The sequence below is a fragment of the Sciurus vulgaris genome (genome assembly GCF_902686455.1).
Source record: "Sciurus vulgaris genome assembly, chromosome: 19".
NCBI classification, from domain to species: domain Eukaryota; kingdom Metazoa; phylum Chordata; class Mammalia; order Rodentia; family Sciuridae; genus Sciurus; species Sciurus vulgaris.
The window spans coordinates 7,804,034-7,830,023 of record NC_136480.1 but is presented as its reverse complement, the minus strand read 5'-3'; the positions used below and the strand labels follow the sequence as shown (position 1 = coordinate 7,830,023).

Genomic DNA, 25,990 nt, shown 5'->3' with positions numbered 1-25,990 from the left:
GTGGCAGAGAGCTTCACCCATTGATAAACATTAGCCCATTTGACACATAACAAAACTGGGGTTCAGAGGGGGTTGGCACTCTGCTGGTCAGAAACAGCCTAGGCTTCCCATGTCCACCTGACTCCAAAGCCTGAACTCTCTTCAATTTAGGGACCCAGGTGTATCAGCCCCTGCTATCCAGTGCCTCCACCCTCCTTTCCCAGGGGGTGCCCAGCCAGGTTCCCTTCAGTTCCACATTTTTGGTTTCTAGCCTCTGTGGCATCCTTGCTTAGAATCAGACGGAAACTTGGGGACTGGTAATTGTATTCCGTTAAGCCTAATTAAGATGCAAATTTGTATAGTTAATGAAGGAGGCAATTTCGCCAGTGACAGAGGGACTCATCAGTGCTTCTCTTCTTGGTAAGTAGGTGGGGGAAATGGGAAATGTATGCACAGCTACCCACCAGGCTGCATCTGGCCCATCTCCAGGGGGAATTTCTTCCTGCTGAAGAAAGACAACACCCAGCTAGAACATGTTGTATAGAAACTGCTCCATTTACGTGGTCCCTTGTGTGGGGATCACCCAGCTCTGGCTTCTCGATTCCCAACTGCAGGCTCTGTCCAGCCCTGGCTCCTACGTGTGTGGCAGGAGGGCCTGCAGCACTTCTCTGGAACCAGACTGCCTAGATTCATGTCCTAGCCTCACCACTCACCAGCTCTGTATCCTTGGGCAAGTTTCTTAGCCTCTCTGAGTCTCAGTTTCCTTCTCTGTGAAATGGAATAATAATAGCAGCACCTAAGATTTTTGTGAAGATGAAATGAGATAAAGTACCTGGCATATGAATTAGGGACAAATTTTATTGGCTCTGCCAGTCCCCACATTCTGCATGAGTAGAATTTCTAGCTTCCAAGCCCCAGACTTACAGATCTTCTGCTGCTTCTACCAGAGGCCTGACAGGTCTTGGCTGTCCTGTCCCTGTGATCTGTCTAGCTCTAGCTCTGAAGATGGGTACCGTCAGCAGCTACCACTTTGTGGAAGTTACTACCTGTTGGATGGCTATTTTCACATATTTGAATACCTTCCAGACCCTGACCCAATGTCCTTGCCCCCCCACTTCAGTGATCAATTTTGTTTCTAAATAAATTATTTAACTGACATTATTATTATTAGATCTAGTGTCTGTGGAATGTTTACTGTGCCAAACTTTGCCTATAATTATTTCATCCTCATAGTTTAAAAATGCAGAAACAAAGACTCAGAGAGTTGAATGACTTTCCCAGGGTCACACAGCTGATAAAGGATACAGCTGGAACTCAAACTATTCCATCTGACTTTTCAAATTCACTTTGAAGCCTTCTCACGTACCTCTTTGCCAATTCCCAGGTGCCTTCTGGGTGCCAAGCTCTGTACCTATTGCATGGGGCAAAGGAAAAGCACACAGACTTGTGGGAAGGGACAAATAAGAGGAGAGAAAATAACAGAGCTGGTCAGAAACAGCCCAACATGTGCTGCAGGGGCAGGGAGAGGACTGTGAAAGCACTGAGGAGGGACCTTGTCTTCCACAGAAGGGTCAAGGAAGGAAAAGAAGGTACACAGAGGAGGGTGGTCTGAATGCTGAAGGGAAGGGGTCATCTGTGGGGTTTGCATTGGAAAGGACATGCAGGTGTGAGGTACTCAGGTATATTAAAGCTGGGGGTGAAGGGAAGATAGGGAGTGGCAGTAGAGAGGGACCCAGGAAAGGTAGGCAGAGGCCAGATTCTGCTGTACCTCAAAGGTAGCCTCAGGCAGAACTTACTAGAGGTTTAGAGTGGTGGGTTCTAGAATTAGACAAGACTGGAGTCCGAGCTTCTGCACTCTTGGTTGTTGATGACCTAGCATAAGATCCTTTACCTCTTTGAGCCTTGGCTGCTTCATCAACAAAATAGCAGAGGGGCAATTAAGAGCCCTCTCTGCTAGGCAAGTCATGAGAAGATGCACAGAAAACAGTTCATGGTCTCTGTACACAGTGACCCCTCAAACAACAAGAACTATTCCCCTCAGTGCAAGAACCAAAGAAGAGCCATTCATCTAGAAATAGAAAAAGCAATCTTAAAATTTCTGTGGAACTACATAAAGTTCCATACAGTCAAAGCAGTACTAAGAAAGAAAAGGAAGACAACTCCTGATTTAAAATTGTATTACAAAATTGTAGTAACCAACACAGTATGATACTAGCATAAGAACTGAAAGGTAGGCCAATCGAACAGAATAGAGAGTCCATAAATCAATCCAAACATGTACAGTCAGCTTCTTTTCAGCAAGGACATCAAGAGGACACCATGGAGAATAGCATCTTCAAAAATGGTGTGAGGAAACCCAGACTTCCACATTCAAAAGACGGAGATTGGACCCTTATCTTCGACCATACATAAAAATATCAACTTGAATTGACTAAAAGATCTAAATATAAGACCTGAAACTAGAAAACTCTTAGAAGAAAACATAGAGGTTATCTTCCTCAACGTTGGCCTTGGAAATGACTTTTTAGACATCACACCAAACCTCAGTCTACAAAAGCAAGAGGAAATGAATGAGACTACATCAAACCAAAACCTGCTTTATAGCAAAGAGAGCAATCAGCAAAATGAAAGGGCAACATAGGGACTTCCAAAAATTTTTGCAAATCATAACTGAGAAGCTCAGACTCCAATCCTGGTCTCTATGATTCTAGAACTCACCACTTTCAACCTCTAGCAAGTTCTGCCTGAGACTACCTTTGCGGCTCAGTCTGATAAGGAGTTAATATCCAAAATTTATGAAGAACTCTTACACAATGTCAAAAAGTAGGGCTGGAGCTGGAGCTCAGTGGTAGAGCATTTGCCTAGCATGTGTGAGGCACTGGGTTTGATCCTCAGCACCACATAAAAATAAACAAATAAAATAAAAGATATTGTGTCCATCTACAACTAAAAAATATTTTAAAAAAAGAAAAAGAAGTAAACTGATTTTTAAAATGGGCGAAGCACTTGAACAGACATTTCTCCAAAGAAGTTATGGGTGTATGAAAGGTGTTCAGCATTACTAAGTATCAGGGAAATGCAAATCAAAACCACTGTATCACCTTACACTCAGAAAGATGGATGTTTTCAAGACAAGAGATATAAATATTGGGGGAGAATGTGGCAAAAAGGAGACCCTAATATAGTGTTGGTAGGGAAGTAAACAGTTGGTGCAGCCATATGGAAAACAATATGGAAATTAAACCAAAAGGGCTGAGGATGTAGCTCAGTGGTAGAGCACTTACCTAGCATGCACAAGGCCCTGGGTTTGATCCCCAGCACCACACACAAACACTCACACACACAAAGAAAAAGAAAAAAAAAAAAGAAAAAGCCAGACACAGGATGTGTCCTATGGTCCCAGCTACTTGCAAGGCAAAGTCAGGATGATCAATTGGGTCCAACAGTTAGAAGCCAGTTTGGGGAAACATATCAACATCCTATCTAGGAAAAAAATATAGAACTATCATATGACCTAATAATACCTCTTCTGAGCATAGAACCAAAGGAAATGGAATCTCCTCCCATGTTCACTGAGCTTTTCACAGAAGCCAAGATACGAGGAAAATGTAAATGACAGATGAATGAATAAATAGTTAGGAAATTACTTATTAACTTAGAGATTTGGGAAGAATTGGTTTGTGATGGCATTTTTAATTGCCCAGAGATTCTTGACTTTGCTTTGTATAGTTGGTCTGAAACTGCCATGGCTCATATGATGGAATTCAGTATATTTGGAATTCACAGTGTTGGATCAATAACCCTATAACTTCCAGAATCTGTACTGCCTTATTCTTCCCCCCACCCCCATCCCGCAGTGCTGGAGGTTCAAACCCTGGTCCTTCCGTATGCTAAGCAAGCACACTCCCGAGATGGGCTATATCATTAGCACCTGCCTTGCTCTTTTAGGGCCGCTATAATGAATATCATAGATATGGTGACTTAAACAGTAGACATTAATTCCTCACAGTTCTGGAGGTTGGAAGTCCAATATTAGGGCACCAGTGTGGTTGAATTGTGGTGAGAGCTCTCTTCCTGGCTTGCAGATGGCTGCCTACTTGCTGTGTCCTCATGTGGCAAAGAGAAGAAACTCTGGTGTCTTTTCCTTTTCTTGTAAGGGCACTAATCTATTATGGGGGCCCCACCCTCATAACCTCATCTAAACCCAATTACCTCCCAAAGGTTCCACTTCCTGACCCTGTCACACTGAGGGTTTTAGATATGATATGTGGATTAGGGGAAATATATAAACATTTAGTCCATAAACATTTACCATGAGGACAAGTATGAGAAGTGGGTTGGATCATTGCTTTGAATGTGTATCTTTTCTCTCCAGTGGTAGCCAGTAAGCTGTTTTGTTTATTGAGTGTTTACTATGTGCCAGGCTCTGTGTTAGGTAAGTACTTCTTGTATATTCTCACTGAATCATTACAACATCCCTGTGTGTAAGAATTGTTAGCTCCATGTGACAGAGAAGAAAACTAGAGCTCAGCTACTAAAGAGTGGAGCTCAGATTTAGAGGGTGCCTCCAGTTCTTTGCTCATCTCCACTCTGCTACACTACCCAGACAGACCCTGAACCTCTGGGGTTTGGAAGACTTGTCTTGCTTGCCTCTGGATCCTGTCCAGTATCAGCATAAGGTAGATAGCATCAAACTCAATTGTTAAAAGATAGAGCGAAGATGTTGGCATTAGGTGACTTGGGTTTGAGTCCTACCTCTGCCCCTTATTGCTTAGAATGACTTTATCTTTCTAGCTATTGAGTGGGTTTAATAATCCTGTCCTTGACAAACCATCTTGAGGATAAAATGAGATAGTGTGTACACCCAGTACATAGTAAGCACTAAATAAAACTACCTGCTGTTATTTTCATATATACATTTAATCCCCAAAGACCCCTAGATCCAATGAGTAGAGCACTATGGAGATAGAGGTGGCTCTAGGAACCTCAGATGTCAGAGCATAACATCACTCATTCATTCATTCCACAAATAGTTGAGTGCCTCTTACAGATGCTCTTCAATTTATCATGTGGTTTTATCCTAATAAACCCATCATAAGTTGAAAATATCATAAATTGAAAATATATTGAATACACCTAAACTACCAAACATGTAGATATTTGGTAGATGATTGTAGGTGTTTTTCTGATTATGTGACTTGCTCCCCTGCATCATGAGAATATCATACCACATATTGCTAGCCTGGAGAAAGATTGAAGTTCAAAATCCAAGGTGTGGTTTCTGTTGAGTCCATAGCACTTCTGCATCATCATAAGGTCGACAAATTGTAAGTCAGACCATTGTAAATTGGGGACCATCAAAACACAGTAGTGAACAGTGAGTGACATAAGATCCCAGCTCCTAAGGAACTTACATACCAGGGATTAAGACAGATGATAAAATACAAAGGAAATAAATCTATTCATAATTCTAATGATGGGTGCTTTGAAGAAAACTAAACCAGGTTAAGAGGTTAGAAATAACCAGAGAGGGCTGGAGTTGTGACTCAGTGGTAGAGCACTTGCCTGAAACGTGTGAGGCCCTGGGTTTGATCCTCAGTACCACATATAAATGAATTAATTAAAGATCCACTGACAACTAAAAAAATATTTAAAAAAGAAAAAAAAAAACAGAGATAGCGTTCAGGGAAGAGAATTATTTGGATCTAATGGGCAAGAAAGGTAGCATTTGAACAGAGATCTGAGTGAAGTGGGAACCACTATGGAAAGATATTAATTAGCAATTTTGGTGCCTAGAGCAAGCAACTAAGGGGGCTCTCAAAACAACTCTGTAGGGCTGGAGTTATATAGTTCAGTGGTAAAGCACTTGCCTAGCATGTGTGAGGCACTGGGTTCGATTCTCAGCACCACATATAAATAAATAAAAAATAAAGGTCTATCAAAAACTAACAAAATATTTCAAAAAACAAAAACAACTCTGTAATTCATGAAGGGGTGTAAGCCAGGCCCTGCATCTCATGGTTCTGGTGAATTATAACAGACACTGAGCTGTTTTGTTTTCTACAGCTAAGGGGGTACCTATTGTCAAACTTAACAAATTAATTGACAAAACAGTATTTCATAATCACAGATAATCATTCCTTCCACCTTTTGGTTATCAGACCCTTCCATGAGGGTACCCTCTCCAGTCAAGACTGTGCCCAGGGCAGCCTCAAACCCCAGCCCTTGGGCCTTCCTGGGCATGACTCAAGATAGCAAACCCTGAACTGAGCTGGGAACTCATCAGGATAAATGAAAGAGGTGGAATAGACAGATAGTGGCAGGCATTGGGGTTTTAAGATTCTTCGCTGCTCCAATTTACCCAGGAGTGTTCCTGCCCCTGCCAGGATCAAAGTGTACCTCTTTGTGGTCTGAGAAAGGATGTGGGGCCACTTCATTCTATAAGTGTAAATGCAGAGAGACGGGGCTATTCCTGTAGTTTGGGGTGGTGATTCTCGACCATCTGCACCAGAATAATCCTAGAGTCCTTATTTCAAAATAATTTTCTGGGACTGGAGGTGTAGCTCAGTGGTAGAGCACTTGCCTAGCATTCACAAAGCCCTGGAGTGTGTCCCCAGCACTGGGTGGAGGGGAGGAGAAGGAGGAGCAAGAGGAGGAAGAGGAGGAAGAGGAGGAGGAAGAGGAGGAAGAAGAGGAGGAGGAGGAAGAAGAGGAAAGGACGGAAGGAAGAAATTAAATTAAAAAGAAGATTCTGGGCTTTACCCCAGCATCTTGATTCACTTTTCCTGGAATTTCCATTTTAATAAGCTCCCTGGGTGATTCTTATACACTGTAAAGTTTGAGAAGGGTTGGTTCATGGGGCAGCTGATGGGAAGAATATTTGCAGTCAAGGTTTTTTGTCCTGGGAAGGCCAGGACACTGCCTGCCATCCTGTCATCAAAAGGCACTTCAGGCTCAGGTTAGTGGGTTGGAGTGGGTTGGGGGCCACATCTCCAGATTTATCTTTTTGCAAAGAGAATTGCAGTAGAAATAAAGACAGGAATTTCAGAAGTTGGTTTTCATCCTGCTGTGAGGCAGTATGTAAGAAGGCTCTGCCTTACTTCAGATGAGAAGGCAAAAGAAAAAGCTTGATATCTATTTATTCTGGAGGCAAATGTGTCACTTTCAAATGGATTCTTTTCCAGCCTGGACACAATTTTCATTTCTCTCTGGTGAGTCATTGCAGAAGTTGCTTCTTCCTCACTTCCACTTGTTAGGAAAGGACAAATTTCATGGAATACGTGCTACAGACAGTCCTAGGAAATTTATTCTTTACAAAGTCAGTGAGAGGACCCACTTGAGCACACCTCAGAACCCCCCCAGGTGGTGTGAGGGCTACATAGATGCCTGCCATCCTGTACAGGATCATTTCTACCCTTAATAATTAACTGTCCTTGTTAACTCATATCTTGCCCTCTCTGGGGCTGTTTTCAGACTGTCTGGCTGCCATCCTGCTGGTTTTAATGAGAAAAAGCCCCCACGTACCTTCTGACATTCATTTATGTGATCAATCAGTAGCATAGCATTGCAATTAAGAGTGTGGGCTCTCTGGGAGTCATCTCCCAGTGGCTGCCCATCTTGCTCAAAGTCACTACAAGAGTGCCTACCCTGACTAACTTTATGTCCCTTTTACTTGCTCAGCTCCAGCCACTGCACTGAATTTTTCACCATTTATCTAACTTGTCAAGGGATGTCAACCACAGGGCCTTTCCACAGGCTGTTTTCTCCTCCTGTGATACTCTTTCCCAAAGATTTCTGCATAATTAATTCCCTTACTTCCTTTTGATCTCTGCTGAAATCACCCTAGTCATCCACTGCCCTCTATAAAATAGCACACTCACTTTAAGCCATCACTAATCCCTCCCCACTTCCCCCCATAGCATTTTATCACCACTTGACATAGTATTTACTTACTTGTATTTTCTTTTATTATTTCTCTCCCTACTAAAATGATAGCTCTCATAGATGAGAACTTTGATTACTACCATTTTTCCATTTTCTAGAATATGTTTAGCACATCATACAACCTTAATAAATACAGATTGTTTGATTGAATGTCTGGCTGTGTTCCTTACTAGCTTGTGACCATAGGCTCCTTAGCACTTCTGAGTCTCAGTTTCTGCATTTACAAAGTAGTCCAGGTTATACAGGTTTGCAAGCCAAATGAGATAATGTATGTGTCTTCGTCTTTTTGTACTGCTATACCAAAATGCCTGACATTGGGTGAATTATGAAGAAAAAAAAATATTTTCTCAACAGTCTGGAGATTGGAAAGTCCATGATTGAGGTACTGACAGGGTTCAGTGTCCGGGAAGGACCCACTTGTCCCTAGATGGTGCTGTGTAGGTGACCTCACAGGGAAGAAGAGATGAAAGGACCAGAAAATTTTCCGACACCTCTTATTAATCCTAATCATGGGGATAGAGTGATCATGGCCTAATTACGTCCCAAAGGCTTCACTTAGTTATTCTTTTTGGTCCTCTGAATGAAACCCAGGTTCTCATGCCTGCTCAGCAAGCACGCTACCCCTGATTACCAACACCCCCCAAAACACACACAGCCCTGGCTTTACTTCTTGGTACAACTGCTTTGGGGTTTAAGTTCCAACATGAATTTTGGAGGGACACACACATTCAGACCATGGTAGCATGTACGTCCCAAGCATGATCTTGCATATTGACCAGCATGTTCAGTTATCAGTAAATGATAGCCATCTGTAGATCATTATTACTGAGACCAGCAAAATAAGACAGACTTCCACAGAAAATGAAAAAAGATTGCAAAGGACTGTCACATTGAGATGTAGAGGTCTGGCCACGTGGTTAGGATCAGTAAAGGCTTTTTGGCAGGAGTGGCATGTGAGCTGGGCCTCTGGGATGGGCAGACTCTCAGTGCGTGAATGGTGGTCTAGGAAGATGGAACAGCAGAGAGGCAGGGGAGGAAGTTGAGGGACTGGGAAGGTGTGCTTCCTAAACTCCAGAGACTTCAAAACACGAGGGGGAAGGGAAAGCAGAGTAAGGAGAAGGAAGTTCTGCTACCCCTCTTCTGGAAGAAGAGAGGAGGGCCAATGCTTGCCAACAAGCTGTACAACAATGGAACCTCAAGGAAGTTTAATTGACAAGCCACTCCTTGGAGCTGAGTGCTTTGCAGTTAGTAAAGTGCTCCCCAGAGCATTCTTTTGTTGACTTGTCCGAACCTTTCTCAAGCGGTGCAGAATTTATTGCACGTTTGTTATTCTAAAACTGAGGTCACCTGCGAATAACCCTGAATGGGATATCATGATCAAAAGAAACCAATTGATAATGGTGGGATTTGGGGGCACTGTAGCATCCTGTTGTTTTGTAGACCGGGAGGAAATTCAAAGCACAGGCCTAAGGAGGAACTCAGAAGGTTGGTGTGGTGGGGAGAGGAGAGAGCTTTGGAAAGCAGAGAGATGTGCATTTTTCATTCATTTATTCTATGAACACTGAATACCCACTATGTGTAAAATAATATATTCAGGCCTGAGACAAGCACTTTAGTCACTTAATACGTGTTGACTTTTCTACCCAGGGGTACTTTACCACTGAGCTATATGCCCAACCCTTTTCATGTTTTATTCTGGGACAGAGTCTTGCTCAGTTGCGCAGACTGGCCTTAAACTTGGAATACTCCTACCTCATCCTCCCAAGTCACTGAGATTACGGGCTTGTGCCTGGTTCCAGTAGTGGTTCTAATGATACCCAGGAGAGTCTCAGCTAGGTACTACAGTCAGCTAACAGCTCTTTCTGACACTTCTACCCTGGGCTCAGGATATATTGGGTACGCACCAGAACCAGGAAGCTGGAGACAAGATTGGGGTGAGGGTGAGGGGCAGCCAGGCTGGACCAAGACTTAAGAATCAGAACATGAAGAATATCCACAGCTGTGACTTCCTTGTGTTGGGAACATTTTCTGGGGAACAATTTATGAAAACTATGATTACTTTTCCATTTCCCAGTCTCTATGATTGTTTTCATAAAAAGCAAAGTTGTTCCTGGGTGATTATATAGCCCAGGTGCTATGTAGAATCTTAACTAAAATACTGAAATCCAGGGATGTTTGGCTATCACTTATCTATTTGTTCAGCTTCTCCCAACAAATTCAGTGTACTGCTTAAATTCCGTGTTTGCAACCAGTGGAGGTTTTAGTGAGTTCTGGAAAAACAGGAGGGAAAATGCAATGGAAAAAAATGGGATTGAAGCAGATGCTCTTTTTTGGAAGGAGATAGCAGGCTGCCAGGATGGTCCAAGTTGCCGACTACACCGTACCATATGACTACAGTGCACTTATATCAATAAAAGGCAGGACTAGTGGTCCCCTATATCTAGTGTGTTTGGAGGCACTGGGAAACATCTTTCCTAAGGCGGTTCAGCCTCCCCCTTCTAATCGAGGAGGCTCACCTTCTACCATTCAAGTACATTAGACAATCAATAACAGTTGTCCAAATGTGTCAGAAAGGATTTTCCATTTTCAGAGCTGTTCTCTTAAAATGAAGATGTTCCTAAAAGTGCTGTTTGTTCCTCTAGCTTGGTTGTCATTGGGCTTCTCTGGTGAGTCTGGGGCAAAGTGGAAGGAAGACTGGGTAAGTGGGGCTCTGGATCTCCCCTCTTCTCCATTCCAACTACAGCAATCTGCTTTGATCTGTTTTAAATACATTTGTACATAAGCCAGGAGTAGCACTACCAAGAAAAAGAGGGGAAAAAATTTGAAAATCTCTGATTTAGAGCACCCACCTTGTTTGACAGAGGAAGCCCGGAGAAATTGAGAGAAGGATTCCAAGTCACACAGCAAATTCATTTAACGAATATGTACTGAGCAACTGCTGTGGGTCAGATATATGGTAAACAAAGGTCAGCACTCAGATCCTCTGTTACGAAGAGCAGGCTTTTCTCTCTAGAATGGTTCCTTTGCAGCAGTGTTTGTGCCTACTGTGTGCCAAGCAGGGCCAGCCGATGAGCTACAAAATTAAGACATGGTTCCTGCTCCCAACCATCTTTCAACCAAACAGGGGAGAGAAAAGTTGTACATAACTGACCACAGTGCAGAGTCAGCACTGCACACTGGAAAGAGGCACTGATAGCTAATCAACCTTGCAGTTTGGGTCAGGGACAAGAGACACATGTAGTCAGGGGAGGTGATATTGGAACTGGGCTTCTTTTATCTTCCTAAACTTTTAAGTTAAGAATATAGATGTTAGAGTCAAGCAGCCCCCATTTCAAAGCCCATCAAGCCATGTAACTATGAGCTGGGCCAAGGGACATAACCTCCCAGGGCCTCATCTGAAAATGTGCATGATAATAGTAGTTTCTACTCTAGTGTGTAAAGGGTTACACACTGTGAGGATTAAATGAGATAACACAAGACTGGGGCTATAGCTAGTGCAGAGCGCTTGCCTAGCGTGCTTGAGTCAGGCCCTGGGGAGGCAGATACTCTTTTTGGAAGGAGATGGCAGGCTGACAGGTACAGTGGTTCAAGTTGCTGACTGCACCATACTGTATGACTAGATTGCCCTTAACATCAATGATAAGGCAGGGCTAGTGATCCCCTATATCCATCCCCAGCACTGCGAGAGAGAGAGAGAGAGACAGAGAGAGAGAGAGAGAGATCTCACACATGTCCAGCTCTTAGCTTTGGTAGATGTGACTTAGAGACTTTAGAGATAAGGTGAGAATGGGAGAAGAGCATTCCAGATAAAGGCAGAGGGGGGAATGCAGGCAACAGGGTACAGGATGCTCTGTCTGTTGGAGCCAAGAGCCACACAGAGGAAGGAGTGCTAGGGAATGCTATAGGGAAGGGGGAGCCAGCCAGGTGATAGCTACTCTGAGACCAAATTGAGGACTGGGATCCTGTGGCACTCATTCTTTTAGACCTAATGGCTTTCTTGTAGTTTCCTTAGGGTTTTCTAAATACTGTGTTACATGGTGTGCAGAGAGAGAGATACTCCCTTCTTTCAAGGCGTGCCTGCACTTCCTGCTTGCTCAATTGCTTGGCTGCCTTTAATTCCTTTTATTTTTACTATGTGTGGACCAGGCCTGGCTGGCATCAGAAGGAGGGACAGACTGCTGTCTAGATGGCCAACCTAATGGACAAGGGAGGATATGCAGCCTAGTCAGGTGAGAGCCAGGGCAGGTCTTTGGGCCTTTGATAGGGCATGCGCTCCCAGGTCTCTTCAAGTGATGACAGAGAGGAGAAGACGGGTAAATGCTTCCATGGATCATTCAGTCCCTGGAGCATATTTCTGGAGCATTCAGTAACTGTTCATTGAGCATTTCCCTGGTTCCTGGCTCTGAGGACACAGACATGACTCAGATCTGCATTTGACACCCACAGACTGGTGAGAAATTCTGCTCAGTAATTAAGCAATTACAACCCAGCTTGATAAGGGTTATAATAGAAGTCTGTACAAAATTCAGAAAAATCCTAGAGAAGGAAGTGAATTAACCATGTCTGGTAGGGTTGAGGAATGCCTTCAAGGCAGGGACTTCAGAACAGGGTTATAAAATAGTAATTGGATGCCCTGGCTGACTGAGAGGAGGGGAACTGGCAGAGAAGCCGTGTTTGCACAGGTACGGGAGTGGGGGCAACCTGGGCTTTCAGAGGAAAGTGGAGACCTGGAGGATGAGGCCACAGTAAGCTGGGACCAGATGGGAAAAAATCATGTGTGAAGGGCTTACAGGTGTTCACACAGAGCTGGCCACTGCCTGGCCCTCTGCCTCAGGTTCCAGAGTGGAATCTGTTTGCTTGTCTCCTGGGCTTTTATTACAGTGACTGGAGTAATGGATAAAGAAGAGAAGTTCTGGGGAAGCTAAGCTGATTTATGTTAGAAATAATGACGAGGTGCCCTTCAGTGGATCAGAAAGACTCAAGAGTGGGCGAGGAGAGGTGTGGGGGACAGAAGTGGAGCCACGTGCTGAGAGACAGTGACAATGGCTTAGAGAGCCAACACCTGAAACAGTAAGCAACACTGCAGAGTGGTAAGTAGAAGAACTTAAGGATGTTTTTGCCTCTTTGCGAGTCTACAGTAAAAAGTTTAGGCTACTTTTTCATAGATATACTTTCATGATGTTGGACTTGAGTTTCTCGTGAACATGATGCCCTGGGCAAACTGGGCAGACAACAAAATCGTACTGGGGTTACCTTTGTGTTACACGCAGGGGTCTCACATTGCATCCTGACAATGACTGGCATGGGAGGGTTCTAGGTCAGGGAAAGTGGTGACTGGAGCTGTGGTTTTAGAAGGACCAGGTGGGGCTGGAGATATAGCTCAGCTGATAGAGTGCCTTTTTTTTGTTTTGTTTTGCAGTACTGGGGATTAAACTCAGGGCCTTGTGCTTGCGAAGCAAGCACTCTACCAGCTGAGCTGTCTCCCCAGCCCCTAGAGTGCTATTCTTGCATGCACAAGGCCTTGGGTTCAAGCCCCAGCAAAACACACACACACACACACACACACACACACACAGAGAAAGATCCACTGGAGGTGTGCAGGAGGGATCCCAGGGGTCAAGACCGGGAGCAGGAACTTCAGTTATGAAACTTTTACAACTTGAGAGGAAACATTATCAAACTCCAAGCCAGAGCAGTGGAAGCACAAAAGGATCAGTATTTCTGCTCTTGCGTCACCTATAGTACAGAGTTTTAAAGTAGGTCTGGGCAGGTGCCAGTAGTGCCAGTAAGAAAACTCCTTTTACCTGTGGGGCAATTAAGATCTTAATCATTTCCTGGGGCTTTGGTGTTCCTTTGTGTAAGCATACACACAGTACACACAAAAGGAAGGGTGTAGGGGGGGCTGTTTTGTTTTGGGGTTGTTTTTGTTTTGGGGTTGTTTTTGTTTGTTTTTGTTTTTGGTACTGGGGAGTGAAGCTAAGGGTGCTTTACCCCTGAGCCACATCCCCAGCCCTTTTAATTTTTTTCTAATTGTGAGACAGTCTCACTAAGTTGTTTAGGGCCTCATTAAGTTGCTGAGGCTGACCTTGAATTTGTGATCTTCCTGCATCTGCTTCCTGAATTGCTGGGATTACAGGCATGCCCCACAGTGCCTGGCTTGGATGTTTGAGCAGCACAGGAATGTGGCCTGCCACCCAATAGACTCACTCTTGCTTCTGCAGAGTTTGGAGAGGTCTAGACAAGACCATTCTATTTTTTTGGTCTCTTGACTTGACCACATACCCCAGGAACTTCCTGTATCTGAGAGTGATTAGAACCTGTCCTTACATAGACATTGCTGAGGAAACAGCCAGAAGTGAGCTCTGCTGTCAGCCACTAGGGAAATGATTGCTGTTGAGACTGGCCAATTAGCCAGCAGGACAGAAAGTTCCTGGAAAAACTAGGTAGGACATGGCCCCTGCTTTCCCTAAGGCACCCTGGAAATGGGAAAAAAGTGTGAGTCTTATTCATGTTTCCACCTCTAGCAGCTTGGCCCAGCATAACACCTGGTACCACATTATTGTTTAATTAATAGTTCCTGAATATATTAATGAATTATCATAACATGAAGCCCTGAAATTGGTCATGTTGGGTCAGAATTGTGGTGTGTTAAAAGGCAAGATTCATCCACTCACTCATCATTGAGTGTTAGGTTAGGGCACAGGATTATAGTCTTGGCTGCAGGGGAGTCATCTGAAGAGTTCTCAGAGATCCTGATACCCACACCACTACCAAGACCAGTTAAATCCAAGTTGGGTCTGGAGAGGCAGGCCCAAGCAGCAGTGGTTTGTTTTTTTTTTTTTTTTTTTTTTTTTTTTGTGACTTCAGTGTGAGCCAAGATTGAGAGCCACTAGACTAGATCAGTGCTGGAAATATAGGTGAATATCACTTTGACCCTGTTCTTGCAGGGATAAAAGCCTAAATGACAGATGCCTTCTTTCATTCAGTAGAATACAGAGCATTAAATGCCTTAATAGAGATATGAAAATAATAATGTGGGAACCCAGAGAAAGGATTGGTTGGATGTGGTTAAAAGATATAGGAAATCTTCAAAGAGGAAGGAACTTTTAAGAGGGGTTTTATCGATAGAGAAGTTCATCAGTTTCTTCTTCCTCTCCTTCCTCTTCTCTTCCCATCTTCCTTATCAACCTTTCCCTCCTCTCCTCTCCCCTTCCCTCTCTTCCCCTCCCCTCCCCTCCCCTCCATTCCCTTCCCCTCCCCTCCCTCCTCTCTTTCTTGATACCAGGGATTGAACCCAGGGCACTTAACCACTGAGCCACATCCCCAACCCTTTTTATTTTTTGTTTTGAGACAGGGTTTCGCTAAATTGCCTAGGGTCTTGCTGAATTGCTGAGACTGGCTTTGAACTTGCAATCCTCCTGCCTCAGTCTCCTGAGCCACTGACTGGGTTGACAGGTGCCACACTTCCTGTCTCTATTCTTTTTCTCCTTTTCACCTTCTTTGTTCCAGGCAGGCTCTGAAATAGGCCCAGAAGGAGACAATAGTAAACAAATGTAACATCCCAATTCTCAAAGTATTGTCTCTTCCAAGAAAAATGAATAACATGCAGAGCTCCAAAGGTTGAAAGACCCCAAGGTGTTTGGGGACAGTGACTTCATTTTTAGAGTGTAGTGGGTCAAAAGTTGAAGAAACTAAACTGTCTTGCCCACAGCCCAAGGAGTTTGAACTTTCCCTTCATTTAGGAACAAAACAATTTTATGATGAGATTTCAAACAGTGTTTACCACATTTTAGGTGGCACTGAAGTGACTCTAAATGGTACACAGACATGGCATTAATTAATATTGACTCACACTGGTTTTGATTATATTTCAGTCCTTCTGATTACTTTCAGGAGAGTCTAAATTTAGCACTGGAAGGTCTTTAACACCTATCTCACACTTGCTAATCTCTCTGTAACAAAGCAGAGCCTTCCTTGCAGCATTTAATCACATTGTTTTGTGGTCTTGTTTATTCCTATGGAAAGCATTGTAGGTGACAAAAACAGATGTCTGTTTGTTTGTTTTTAAGTGACATGTAATAATTGTGCATAGTTATGAGGTATGGTGTGATGTTTTGATTCGTGTATACACTGTACAATAATAAAATCAGATATGCTAAATAGCCTATTTATCATCTCATGTATTTATCATTTCTCTGTGGTTGAGAACCTTCAAAATCTTCCCTTGTAGCCATTTTGAAATTATCAGCACAATATTGTAACCATAGTCTCCCTGCTGTGCAGTGGAACACCAGAACTTATTTATTCCTCCTATTGAGCTGTAACTTGTCCCTGTTGACCATTCTCTCTCCAGTCCCTGCTTTCCCTCCCCTCCCCAGCCTCAGATAACCACTTCTCCTCTCTGCCCTATGAGATCAGCTTTTCTAGATTGCACTTAGGAGCGAGATCATGCAGTATTTATTTTTCTAAAGTTTTTCAGATGTGATAGTGAAATAAACTTAAGGTAAAATAAAATGAATACATTTAAAAATATATGAAGTAAGTGATGGTATAGGAAACACATAGATCCAGCAAAATTATAACAAGAGTGAATAAATAACTAAAGGAGAGAAACACAGAGTTAGAAAAACTGCTTGCATATTTACATGGGTAGGAGCCAGGTGTGAGACTGGAATCAGGCCAGCCAGTTATGGGGCTGTTGCAGTAGCCCAAGTTACAAAGAAATTGAACTTGAACATGAACCTGAACCAAGGCGGCCTCCAAGAGGATGAACAAAAGGAGCAGGCAGCTGGCATCTAACAATGAGAAGGAGACCTCAGAGCATGTTTTAGTGAGGTGACACTGGCAGAAGCCTCCTGGGCAGGCTAATCTGCTACAGGCAGGTCCAGCAGCAGATGATGGGGACTTATCCCAGGGCCTGACCTCAGGTCTTAGTGAAAATATTGGGAAAGAAGACAAGAATTTTGGGATTCAGTTATTGGCTGGGGAAGCCATGGTGAGCTCATTCTGAGAATGAGAATCTGGGAGTAAGAGGCATTTTATTGCTGAATTCCAAACCTGATAAGACAGCACATTCACCAGAGGGACTATGAAAGAAAAAATACAGTGTCCAAGGCCCCTGTCCAGACCACCTGAATTAGATTCCAGGCTGGGCTCAGTGTTCTGTAATTTTTATAGTTACCTTGGTAATTATTTTTAAACTAATTATCTTTATTGTACATATTATGGGATATAATGTGACAAATTGATACACATGTACAATGTATGATGATAAAATCAAGGTAGTTGGTATTTTCATTCCTTTAAGCATTTAAGAAATTTTAAATTAACATGTAATAACTTTACATATTTATGAATACAGTGATGTTTCAATACATGTATATAGTGTGTATTGATCAAATCAGGGTAATTAATGTCTCATCCATGTTGCAGTAAATGACAAGGTATTATTCTTTTTATGGCCGAATACTATTCCATTGTGGGCATATTTTAAAAATCCATTCATCCATTGGTGTTTCCCTAGTCATTCTTTTGAACCAACCTAGATGCAACCACCGTGCAAAGGCCCTTGCTCTCAAAGTGAGGTTCATGGGCCAGTGGTGTGGCAATGACCTGGAAACTTCCCAGAAATGCAAAAGCACAGACCCTACCTCAGCCCTTCTGAGCTATTTAAACAAGATCCTCAGAAAATGTATGTATATATTAAGATATGAGAAGCACTTACCTGGACCAGTGGCTTTTAACCCTGACTGTACTTTGGGTCACCTGGGGAATCTTTAAACCCTGGTGCCTGTGTGGAGGTCCCAGGCATTAGTGTGGGTTTTCTTAAACCTTCTAGGCACATGCAATTGTAAGAAATAGTACAGAGCAGAGAAACAATACAGAGCAGTCCCGTGTACTCTTCCCTCATATTCTTCCAATAGTAACAGCTTACAAAAATGTAGTACAGTGTCATTCAGGATATTGACATTGACACAATAAAGATATGGAACATTTCCATCCCTACCAGGGTTCCTCAGTAGCCCCTTTATAGCCACACCTATTTTCCTTTCACCTCCCCCATCCCTAACCCAACATGCACTATTCTGCTCTTTATTTCTTTAATTTTGTCATTAGAAGAATATTATATAAATGGAATCATACAGTAAGTAAGTTTTGGGGATTGACTTCTTTCACTCAGAATAATTCTTTAGAAATTCATCCAGGTCCTTGCATTTATCAGTTGCTTGTTCCTTTTGTATCTGTGTTGGTAGATTCTGGGAATGAAACCCAGAGTTGTGAGCATGCTAAGCCCTCACTCTACCTCTGACTGCACCCTCAACCCTCACTATTCCCTTGTACTGCAGAGGAGTCTACCGTGTAGATGCCACATGCATGGTTGGTTAGCCATTCACCCAACAAAGGTTTCCAGTTTTTGGCCATTATGAATAAACCTACTATAAACATTCAGCACAGGTTTTTGTGTGAATGTAATTTTTAATTTCTCCAAGACAAATGCCAAAGAGTACAATGCCTAAGATGTATAGTAACTGCACATTTAGTATCTTAAGAAACTGCCATCCTCTTTCTTCCAGAGTAGTTGTACCATTTCACCTTCCCACCAGGAATAGAATCTGAGTGATAAAGTTTTTCTGCATCCTCATTAGCACTTGGTGGGGCTGCTAATTTCATTTTAGCCATTCTTATAGGTATGTGGTAATATGCATTGTGGTTTTAATTTGCATTTCCCTGAGGGTTAGTGATGTCGAATATCTCTTCATCTTGTATGTGCTGTTTATGCTCCTTGGTGAAATGTCTTGCCATGTCTGTTGCCCATCCTCTGATTGGATTGTTTGGTCTTTAGGTCTTTAATGCTGAGTTTGTGTGTGTGTATATATATATGTGTGTGTGTGTGTGTGTGTGTGTGTGTTTATATACATGTTTATACATAGTTTATACATATATGTGACTTGCAATGTTTTGTCTTTTCATATTTTTTAAATTTTTTTATTAAAAAAATTTTTTTCATTGTAGATGGACACAATACCTTTATTTTGTTTATTTTTATGTGGTGCTGAGGATCAAACCCATTGCCTCCACATGCTAGGCAAGTGCTCTACCACTGATCTACAAACCCAGCCCCATCATGCTCTTCTTTTTATTTATTTTCTTTTTAGTTGTAGATGGACACAGTACCTTTATTTTATTTATTTATCTTTTTATGTGGATCAAACCCAGGGCCTCACATATGCTAGGCAAATGTTCCACCATTGAGCCACAACCCCAGCCCTTTTTTTATACTCTTAACAGAGTATTTTGCAGAACAGATTTTTTTTTCATTTTTATGAGCTCCAATTTGTTATTTTTTCTTTTTATGGCTAATGTTTTTGGTGTCAAGTTTAAGACCTCTTCATTGATCCCTACATCCTGAAGGTTTTCTCCAATGCATTTTTCTAAAGATTTTGTGGTTCCATATTTTACATTTAAGTCCATAAACCATTTGAGTTAACTTGAAATTAATTTGTTTCTTTATTGTGCTGCTGGGGATGGATGGAACCCTGTGCTTCATGCATGCCAGGTGAGCACTGTCACTGAGCAACATCCACATTCTGAGTACACTTTTTAAATGGAGTATGAGTTAAGGTCACGTTCAGGGGTTTTTTATTTGTTTGTTTGTTTGTTTGCCAATGGTTTTCCAAGTACTCCAGCACTATTTTTTGGAAGTCTTTCTTTCTTTTATTAAATTGATTTTTCACCTTTGTCAAAATGAAAGGGACATATTTGTGTGAGTCTTTTCCTTGGCTCTATATTCTGTTCCTTTGGTTTCTATGTCTGTTCCTCCACTAACACCACAGACTCTTTGACTACTGAGGCTATGTAAGTCTTAAAATTGGATAGCCTGATTTCTCCCATTTAATTCTTCTTTTTAAAAAATGTTCCAGTTATTCTAGTTCCCTTGCCTTTCCATATAAATTTTTAGAATAGTTTTGTCTATATGTATAAGACAGCTTGCTGAGATATTGATAGAAATTACATTAAATTTGTGCATCAGTTTGGGGAGAATTGCTGTATTTGCTATGTTGAGCATTCTGATTCATGAACACAAGTATCTCTCCATTTATTTGTGTCTTTGATTTCTTTTATCATCATCTTATAATTTTCAGCATAAAGTCTTACACATGTTCTTCATCTGAGAATGTGTTGATTTTTCTTAATTCCTTCAAGATATTTTCATCAAGAATAAAGATTCTGGGCTGACTGTTGCTTCCTTTCAGCATCTGAAAAATATTGGGGACTTCTCTCTTCTCTCCATGTTATCATGTAAGAAATATGTTGTTCTCATTATGGTAAGGTGTTTTTCTGGTGCTGCTTTTGAGATTTTGTATTTGTCTTCAGCTTTCAGGAATTTAGTTATTATGCATCTTGGTGTGGATTTGGGGGAAGTTTATCCTGCTGAGGTTTACTCAGTTCTGGATTTCATTGATTTATATCACATCAAAATTAGGACATTTTCAGTCATTTATTTCTTTAAGTACATTTTCATCCTCACCCTCTTTCTTATCTCCTTTCAGAACTATGATTACATGCATGTTAAATCTTTTGTGTTGGTCCCATAGTTCTCTGGAGCTGGTATTTTTTCATTTATTTCAAGTGTGTTCACATTTTCACATGAAGCATTTTTTGGCTATTCCTTTATAACTTTTATCATATTAATTTGACATCTCTGTTGTCATAGATATCTATTGATTGCATTTTCTAATTCTGTTTGTGACTTTTCCATTTTTTGATATAAGTGATTTTTTTTTTAGTGAAATGTGAGCACTTTCAGGTATTGTGTTAGGAGACCCTGGAGCATATTTAAATCTTTTGTTTTATCTGGTTTTATGTTACACTGCCCTGGAGAGGAAGTGGGGGTTGTGGGAGGGAAGGTGATACCTCAGACTTTCAGGAAAAGTTCAGTTTCCTCATTGACTTCTGCTGACACCTACAGGATGTCACTGGGGCCTTGTGGCTACCTCTCTGACTGGGATGGGTGAGGTTCCTCCATCCTGCTTCCCTCATGCCCCCCTGGATATTGTTGGGTGGTACAGGTACGTGACCATCTGATAGGGACAAAAAAACCTAGCTCCTTACTGGGAACTATAGGTCACCTGTCACAGCACAGTGAAGCCACAAGTATTCTTGGTGGAATTTGGCTGAAGTAGAACCATTATTATCTCAAATTTTCCTGTTTGTGATGCTGCACCTTTCCTAGTCCTTCCATTAGACATAGTAGGTTTTTGTTGGGTTTGTTTGTTAGTTGGTTTGTTTTCTGTGCACATTGGCCCTGCAGAATTGCCAACTTCTCTCCGAAAAGCCAGCTCAGGGAACTCATTGTTGTGCCATTCTCTGCATTGCAAAGTTCATAGTTAGTCTGCCTCTGCCTCTCCACCTGTCAGTCTTTTTCTTAAATGTAATGTTCAGGGAACTTTTTTGTGTTTGCCTTTTTAAAAAATATTTTCTTTTGGGATGGGGAAATGGGGTCTTGTTTTATTGCTCATCCTGATCTTGAACTCCTGGGATCAAGTGATCTTTCTGCCTCAACCTTTTGAGTAGCTGGAACTACCGGTGCATGCCACCCTGCCTGAATTGTTCAGGGTTTTTACTTGTACTTGGCAGAAGAATATGGAAGAGTATCTCCTCTCCATCTTGCAGGAAGCATAAGTTTCCATATGTGTAAAAATTATCTAGGAAGCCAGGGTTGAGGAATGGCACAGGCTGTCCACTCCATGAGGAACTGTGCTTATCTTTTAGGTATCATAATGTGCACTTCATAAAACATGTCAGTAAAGATGTTATGAATGAATGAATGAATGAATGAATGATGAAAGAATGAGCAAATGAATAACAGAATCCAACCAGCAACATTACCTTTATAAACATGTCCCTATACATAAGGCACACATGGTCGAGAACCAGAGGAGGGCTGGACCAGCAGGTGGCGCCAAAAGGTCCCAGATGTGGGGCCAGGGAAGTGCAGCAGTTAGGTACCAGGTTACTTGACTGAAGGGGGCAGAAATTAAAGAAACTGCACATTACCCAGGAACTCTCTACTGGAAACGTCACATCTGCCTCTCTTTTGTCTTTTTTCCAGATCCTTTATTTATTGTGGCATCATAACTATATTTTTTTTCCACAAAGAGAATATATCCTGAGCAACTTTGGTCTTTGAAAGTCTTTCTCAAGACTTAACCTTCAGGGAATTGAAACAAAAAGAAAACATTATTCATCATGTCCTAAAAAAACACTTGGATGAGTGCTGGGTCTGGAATTTTGTATTGTCTAATTTGCACAATGTCTCCACTTTCAGTTCCATGAAATCTTTATTTGAAGTGTTTGTTTACTTCCCTCTTTTTCCAGAGAAAAGAGGATAGAGAGTGAAGGGGAGGATGTGAGGGTATCTCAGAGGTCTTAGAAGGTAGTGCCATTAGGGCCTTTAAATGAGACTTGCTCTTCAAGCACTCTCAGGTATTTTTGTTTTAATTTGGAGTGTTTTTGCGTGGTGCTGAGGGAACCCAGGCCCTTGCACATACTAGGCAAATGCTCTACCACTGAACTCCATCCCTAGCCAACTCTGATTTCCTAGTGCAAGGCACCAAGTTTATAAGCTCCCAAGTATCAGTTTCTGCATCTTTAGGAAGGGGACATAATGATTTGTTTAGTGTATGTAAGGCCACTACCCTTGTATAGACTAAATGAGACAATATGACAGCTCTCCCAGCCTGCTGCCAGTGTGTGGAACACCCAGAAAATATTACTTTTCTTTTACTTCATTGCTGTTCAAGATCAGTGGGTGAGAGAGAACTTAACTGGGCTTTTAGTACTTCTTTTGATTGTCATTTAGTGGTAACTCTCCTTCAATTTCCCTTTTGCCCTGAATTTTAAAAAATCTCAGCCACCAGAGCATGGGTGCAGGTTGGGAAAAGCAGAAAATCAAACAAGTCTTATTTCCTACACTCTTAAACCAAATTATAAAATGAGAGACCATAGCTGTTTGTGAGAAAATGTTTTAATGTAGCGAAGTCATTTTCCTACTTTCATTTCTTTTTTTTTTATAATGTATTTTTTTTTATTGTAAACAAATAGGATACATGTTGTTTCTCTGTTTGTACATGGAGTAACAGCATACCATTTGTGTAATCATAAATTTACATAGGGTAATGTTGTTTGATTCATTCTGTTATTTTTCCCTTCCCCCGACCCCTCCCACCCCTCTTTTCCCTCTATACAGTCCTTCCTTCCTCCATACTTGCCCCCCTCTCTAACCCTAACTCTAAGCCTAACACTAACCCTTCCCTCCCCGCATTATGTGTCATCATCCACTTATTAGCGATATCATTCGTCCTTTGGCTTTTTGAGATTGGCTTATCTCACTTAGCATGATATTCTCCAATTGCATCCATTTGTCTGCAAATGCCATAATTTTATCATTCTTTATGGCTGAGTAATATTCCATTGTATATATATATCCATTCATCAATTAAAGGACATCTACGTTGGTTCCACAATCTGGCTATTGTGAATTGAGCAGCTATGAACATTGATGTGGCTGCATCTCTGTAGTATGCTGATTTTAAGTCTTTTGGGTATAGGCCAAGGAGTGGAATAGCTGGGTCAAATGGTGGTTCCATTCCAAGTTTTCTAAGGAATCTCCACACTGCTTTCCAGAGTGGCTGCACTAATTTGCAGCCTCACCAGCAATGTATGAGTGTACTTTCTCCCCACATCCTCACCAGCACCTATTGTTGCTTGTATTCTTGATAATCGCCATTCTAATTGGGGTGAGATGGAATCTTAGGGTGGTTTTGATTTGCATTTCTCTTATTACTAGAGATGTTGAACATTTTTCCATATGTTTGTTGATTGCTCGTAGATCTTCTTCTGTGAAGTGTCTATTCATTTCCTTAGCCCATTTGTCGACTGGATTATTTGTATTCTTGGAGTAGAGTTTTTTGAGTTCTTTATAGATTCTGGAGATTAGTGCTCTATCTGAAGTATGATTGGCAAAAATATTCTCCCACTCTGTAGGCTCTTTCTTCGCATTGCTGATAGTTTCCTTTGCTGAGAGAAAGCTTTTTAGTTTGAATCTATCCCAGTTATTGATTCTTGCTTTTATTTCTTGTGCTATGGGAGTCCTGTTAAGGAAGTCTGGTCCTAAGCTGACATGTTGAAGATCTGGACCTACTTTTTCTTCTATAATCCTCAGGGTCTCTGGTCTGATTCCAAGGTCCTTAATCCATTTTGAGTTTAGTTTTGTACATGGTGAGAGATATGGGTTTAGTTTCATTCTGTTGCATATGGATTTCCAATTCTCCCAGCACCATTTGTTGAAGAGGCTATCTTTTCTCCATTGCATATTTTTGGCACCTTTGTCTAATATGAAAAAATTGTATTTATTTGGGTTTGTGTCCATGACCTCTATTCTGTACCATTGATCTACCTTTCTATTTTGGTACCAATACCATGCCATTTTTGTTACTATTGCTTTGTAGTAGAGTTGAAGATCTGGTATTGCCATACCCCCTGTTTTACTCTTCCTGCTAAGGATTGCTTTAGCTATTCTTGGTTTCTTATTCTTCCTGATGAATTTCATAATTGCTTGCTCTATTTCTGTAAGGTATGTCATTGGGATTTTAATTGGAATTGCATTGAATTTGTATAGCACTTTAGGTAGTATGGCCATTTTGACAATATTAATTCTTCCTATCCAAGAACATGGAAGATCTTTCCATCTTCTAAGGTGTTCTTTAATTTCTTTCTTTATGTTGTATAGTTCTCATTGTAGAGGTCTTTCACCTCTTTTGTGAGATTGATTCCCAAGTATTTTATTTTTTTTGAGGCTATTGTGAATGGGGTAGTTTTCCTAATTTCTCTTTCTGAAGATTCATCACTTATGTATAAAAATGCGTTGGATTTATGAGCATTGATCTTGTAACCTGCTACTTTACTGAATTCACTTATGAGTTCTAAGAGTTTTCTGGTGGAATTTCCAGGTTCCTCTAAATATATAATCATGTCATCAGCGAACAGGGATAGTTTGAGTTCTTCTTTTCCAATTCGTATCCCTTTAATTTCTTTGGTTTGTCTAATTGCTCTGGCCAGAGTCTCAAGAACGATGTTGAATAGAAGTGGTGAAAGAGGGCATCCCTGCCTTGTTCCAGTTTTTAGGGGGAATGCTTTCAGTTTTTCACCATTTAGAATGATATTAGCCATGGGCTTAGAATAAATGGCCTTGACAATGTTAAGGAATGTTCCAACTATCCCTATTTTTTCTAGTGTTTTGAGCATGAAGGGGTGCTGTATTTTATCAAATGCTTTTTCTGCATCTATTGAAATAATCATGTGATTCTTGACTTTAAGTCTATTGATATGGTGAATTACATTTATTGATTTCCTGATGTTGAACCAACCTTGCTTCCCTGAGATGAAACCCACTTGATCATGGTGCACTATCTTTTTAATATGTTTTTGTATGGGATTTGCTAAAATTTTGTTGAGAATTTTTGCGTCGATGTTCATTAAGGATATTGGTCTGAAATTTTCTTTCCTTGATGTGTCTCTGTCTGGTTTAGGTATCAGGGTGATATTGGCTTCATAGAATGAGTTTGGGAGGGTTCCCTCGTCTTCTATTTTATGGAATACTTTGAGAAGTATTGGAATGAGCTCTTCTTTAAAGGTTTTGTAGAACTCGGCTGAGAACCCATCTGGTCCCGGACTTTTCTTTGTTGGTAGGCTTTTGATGACTTCTTCTATTTCATTACTTGAAATTGGTCTATTTAAATTGTATATGTCCTCCTCATTCAGTTTAGGCAATTCATATGTCTCTAGAAACCTGTTGATGTCTTCAAAATTTTCTATTTTGTTGGAGTATAGATTTTCAAAATAGCTTCTAATTATGTTTTTTATTTCAACCTGTCTGTTGTGATGTTTCCTTGTTCATTCCGAATTTTAGTGATTTGGGTTTTCTCTCGTCTTCTCTTTGTTAGTGTGGCTAAAGGTTTATCAATGTTGTTTATTTTTTCAAAGAACCAACTATTTATTTTGTCAA

General features: G+C 41.3%; 1 protein-coding gene across 1 annotated transcript in view; it reads left to right on the top strand.

The window, feature by feature from the left end:
* The first annotated feature begins 566 nt into the window (after positions 1 to 566).
* The window catches only part of HRH1 (histamine receptor H1), a 42,458-nt gene continuing 17,034 nt past the window's right edge, over positions 567 to 25,990 (top strand). Inside the window, exon 1 of the mRNA XM_079122327.1 lies at positions 567 to 1,582. Coding sequence (XP_078978453.1) covers positions 1,484 to 1,582 — 99 coding nt within the window. The 5' untranslated portion in view covers positions 567 to 1,483. The remainder of the gene's footprint in view (positions 1,583 to 25,990) is intronic.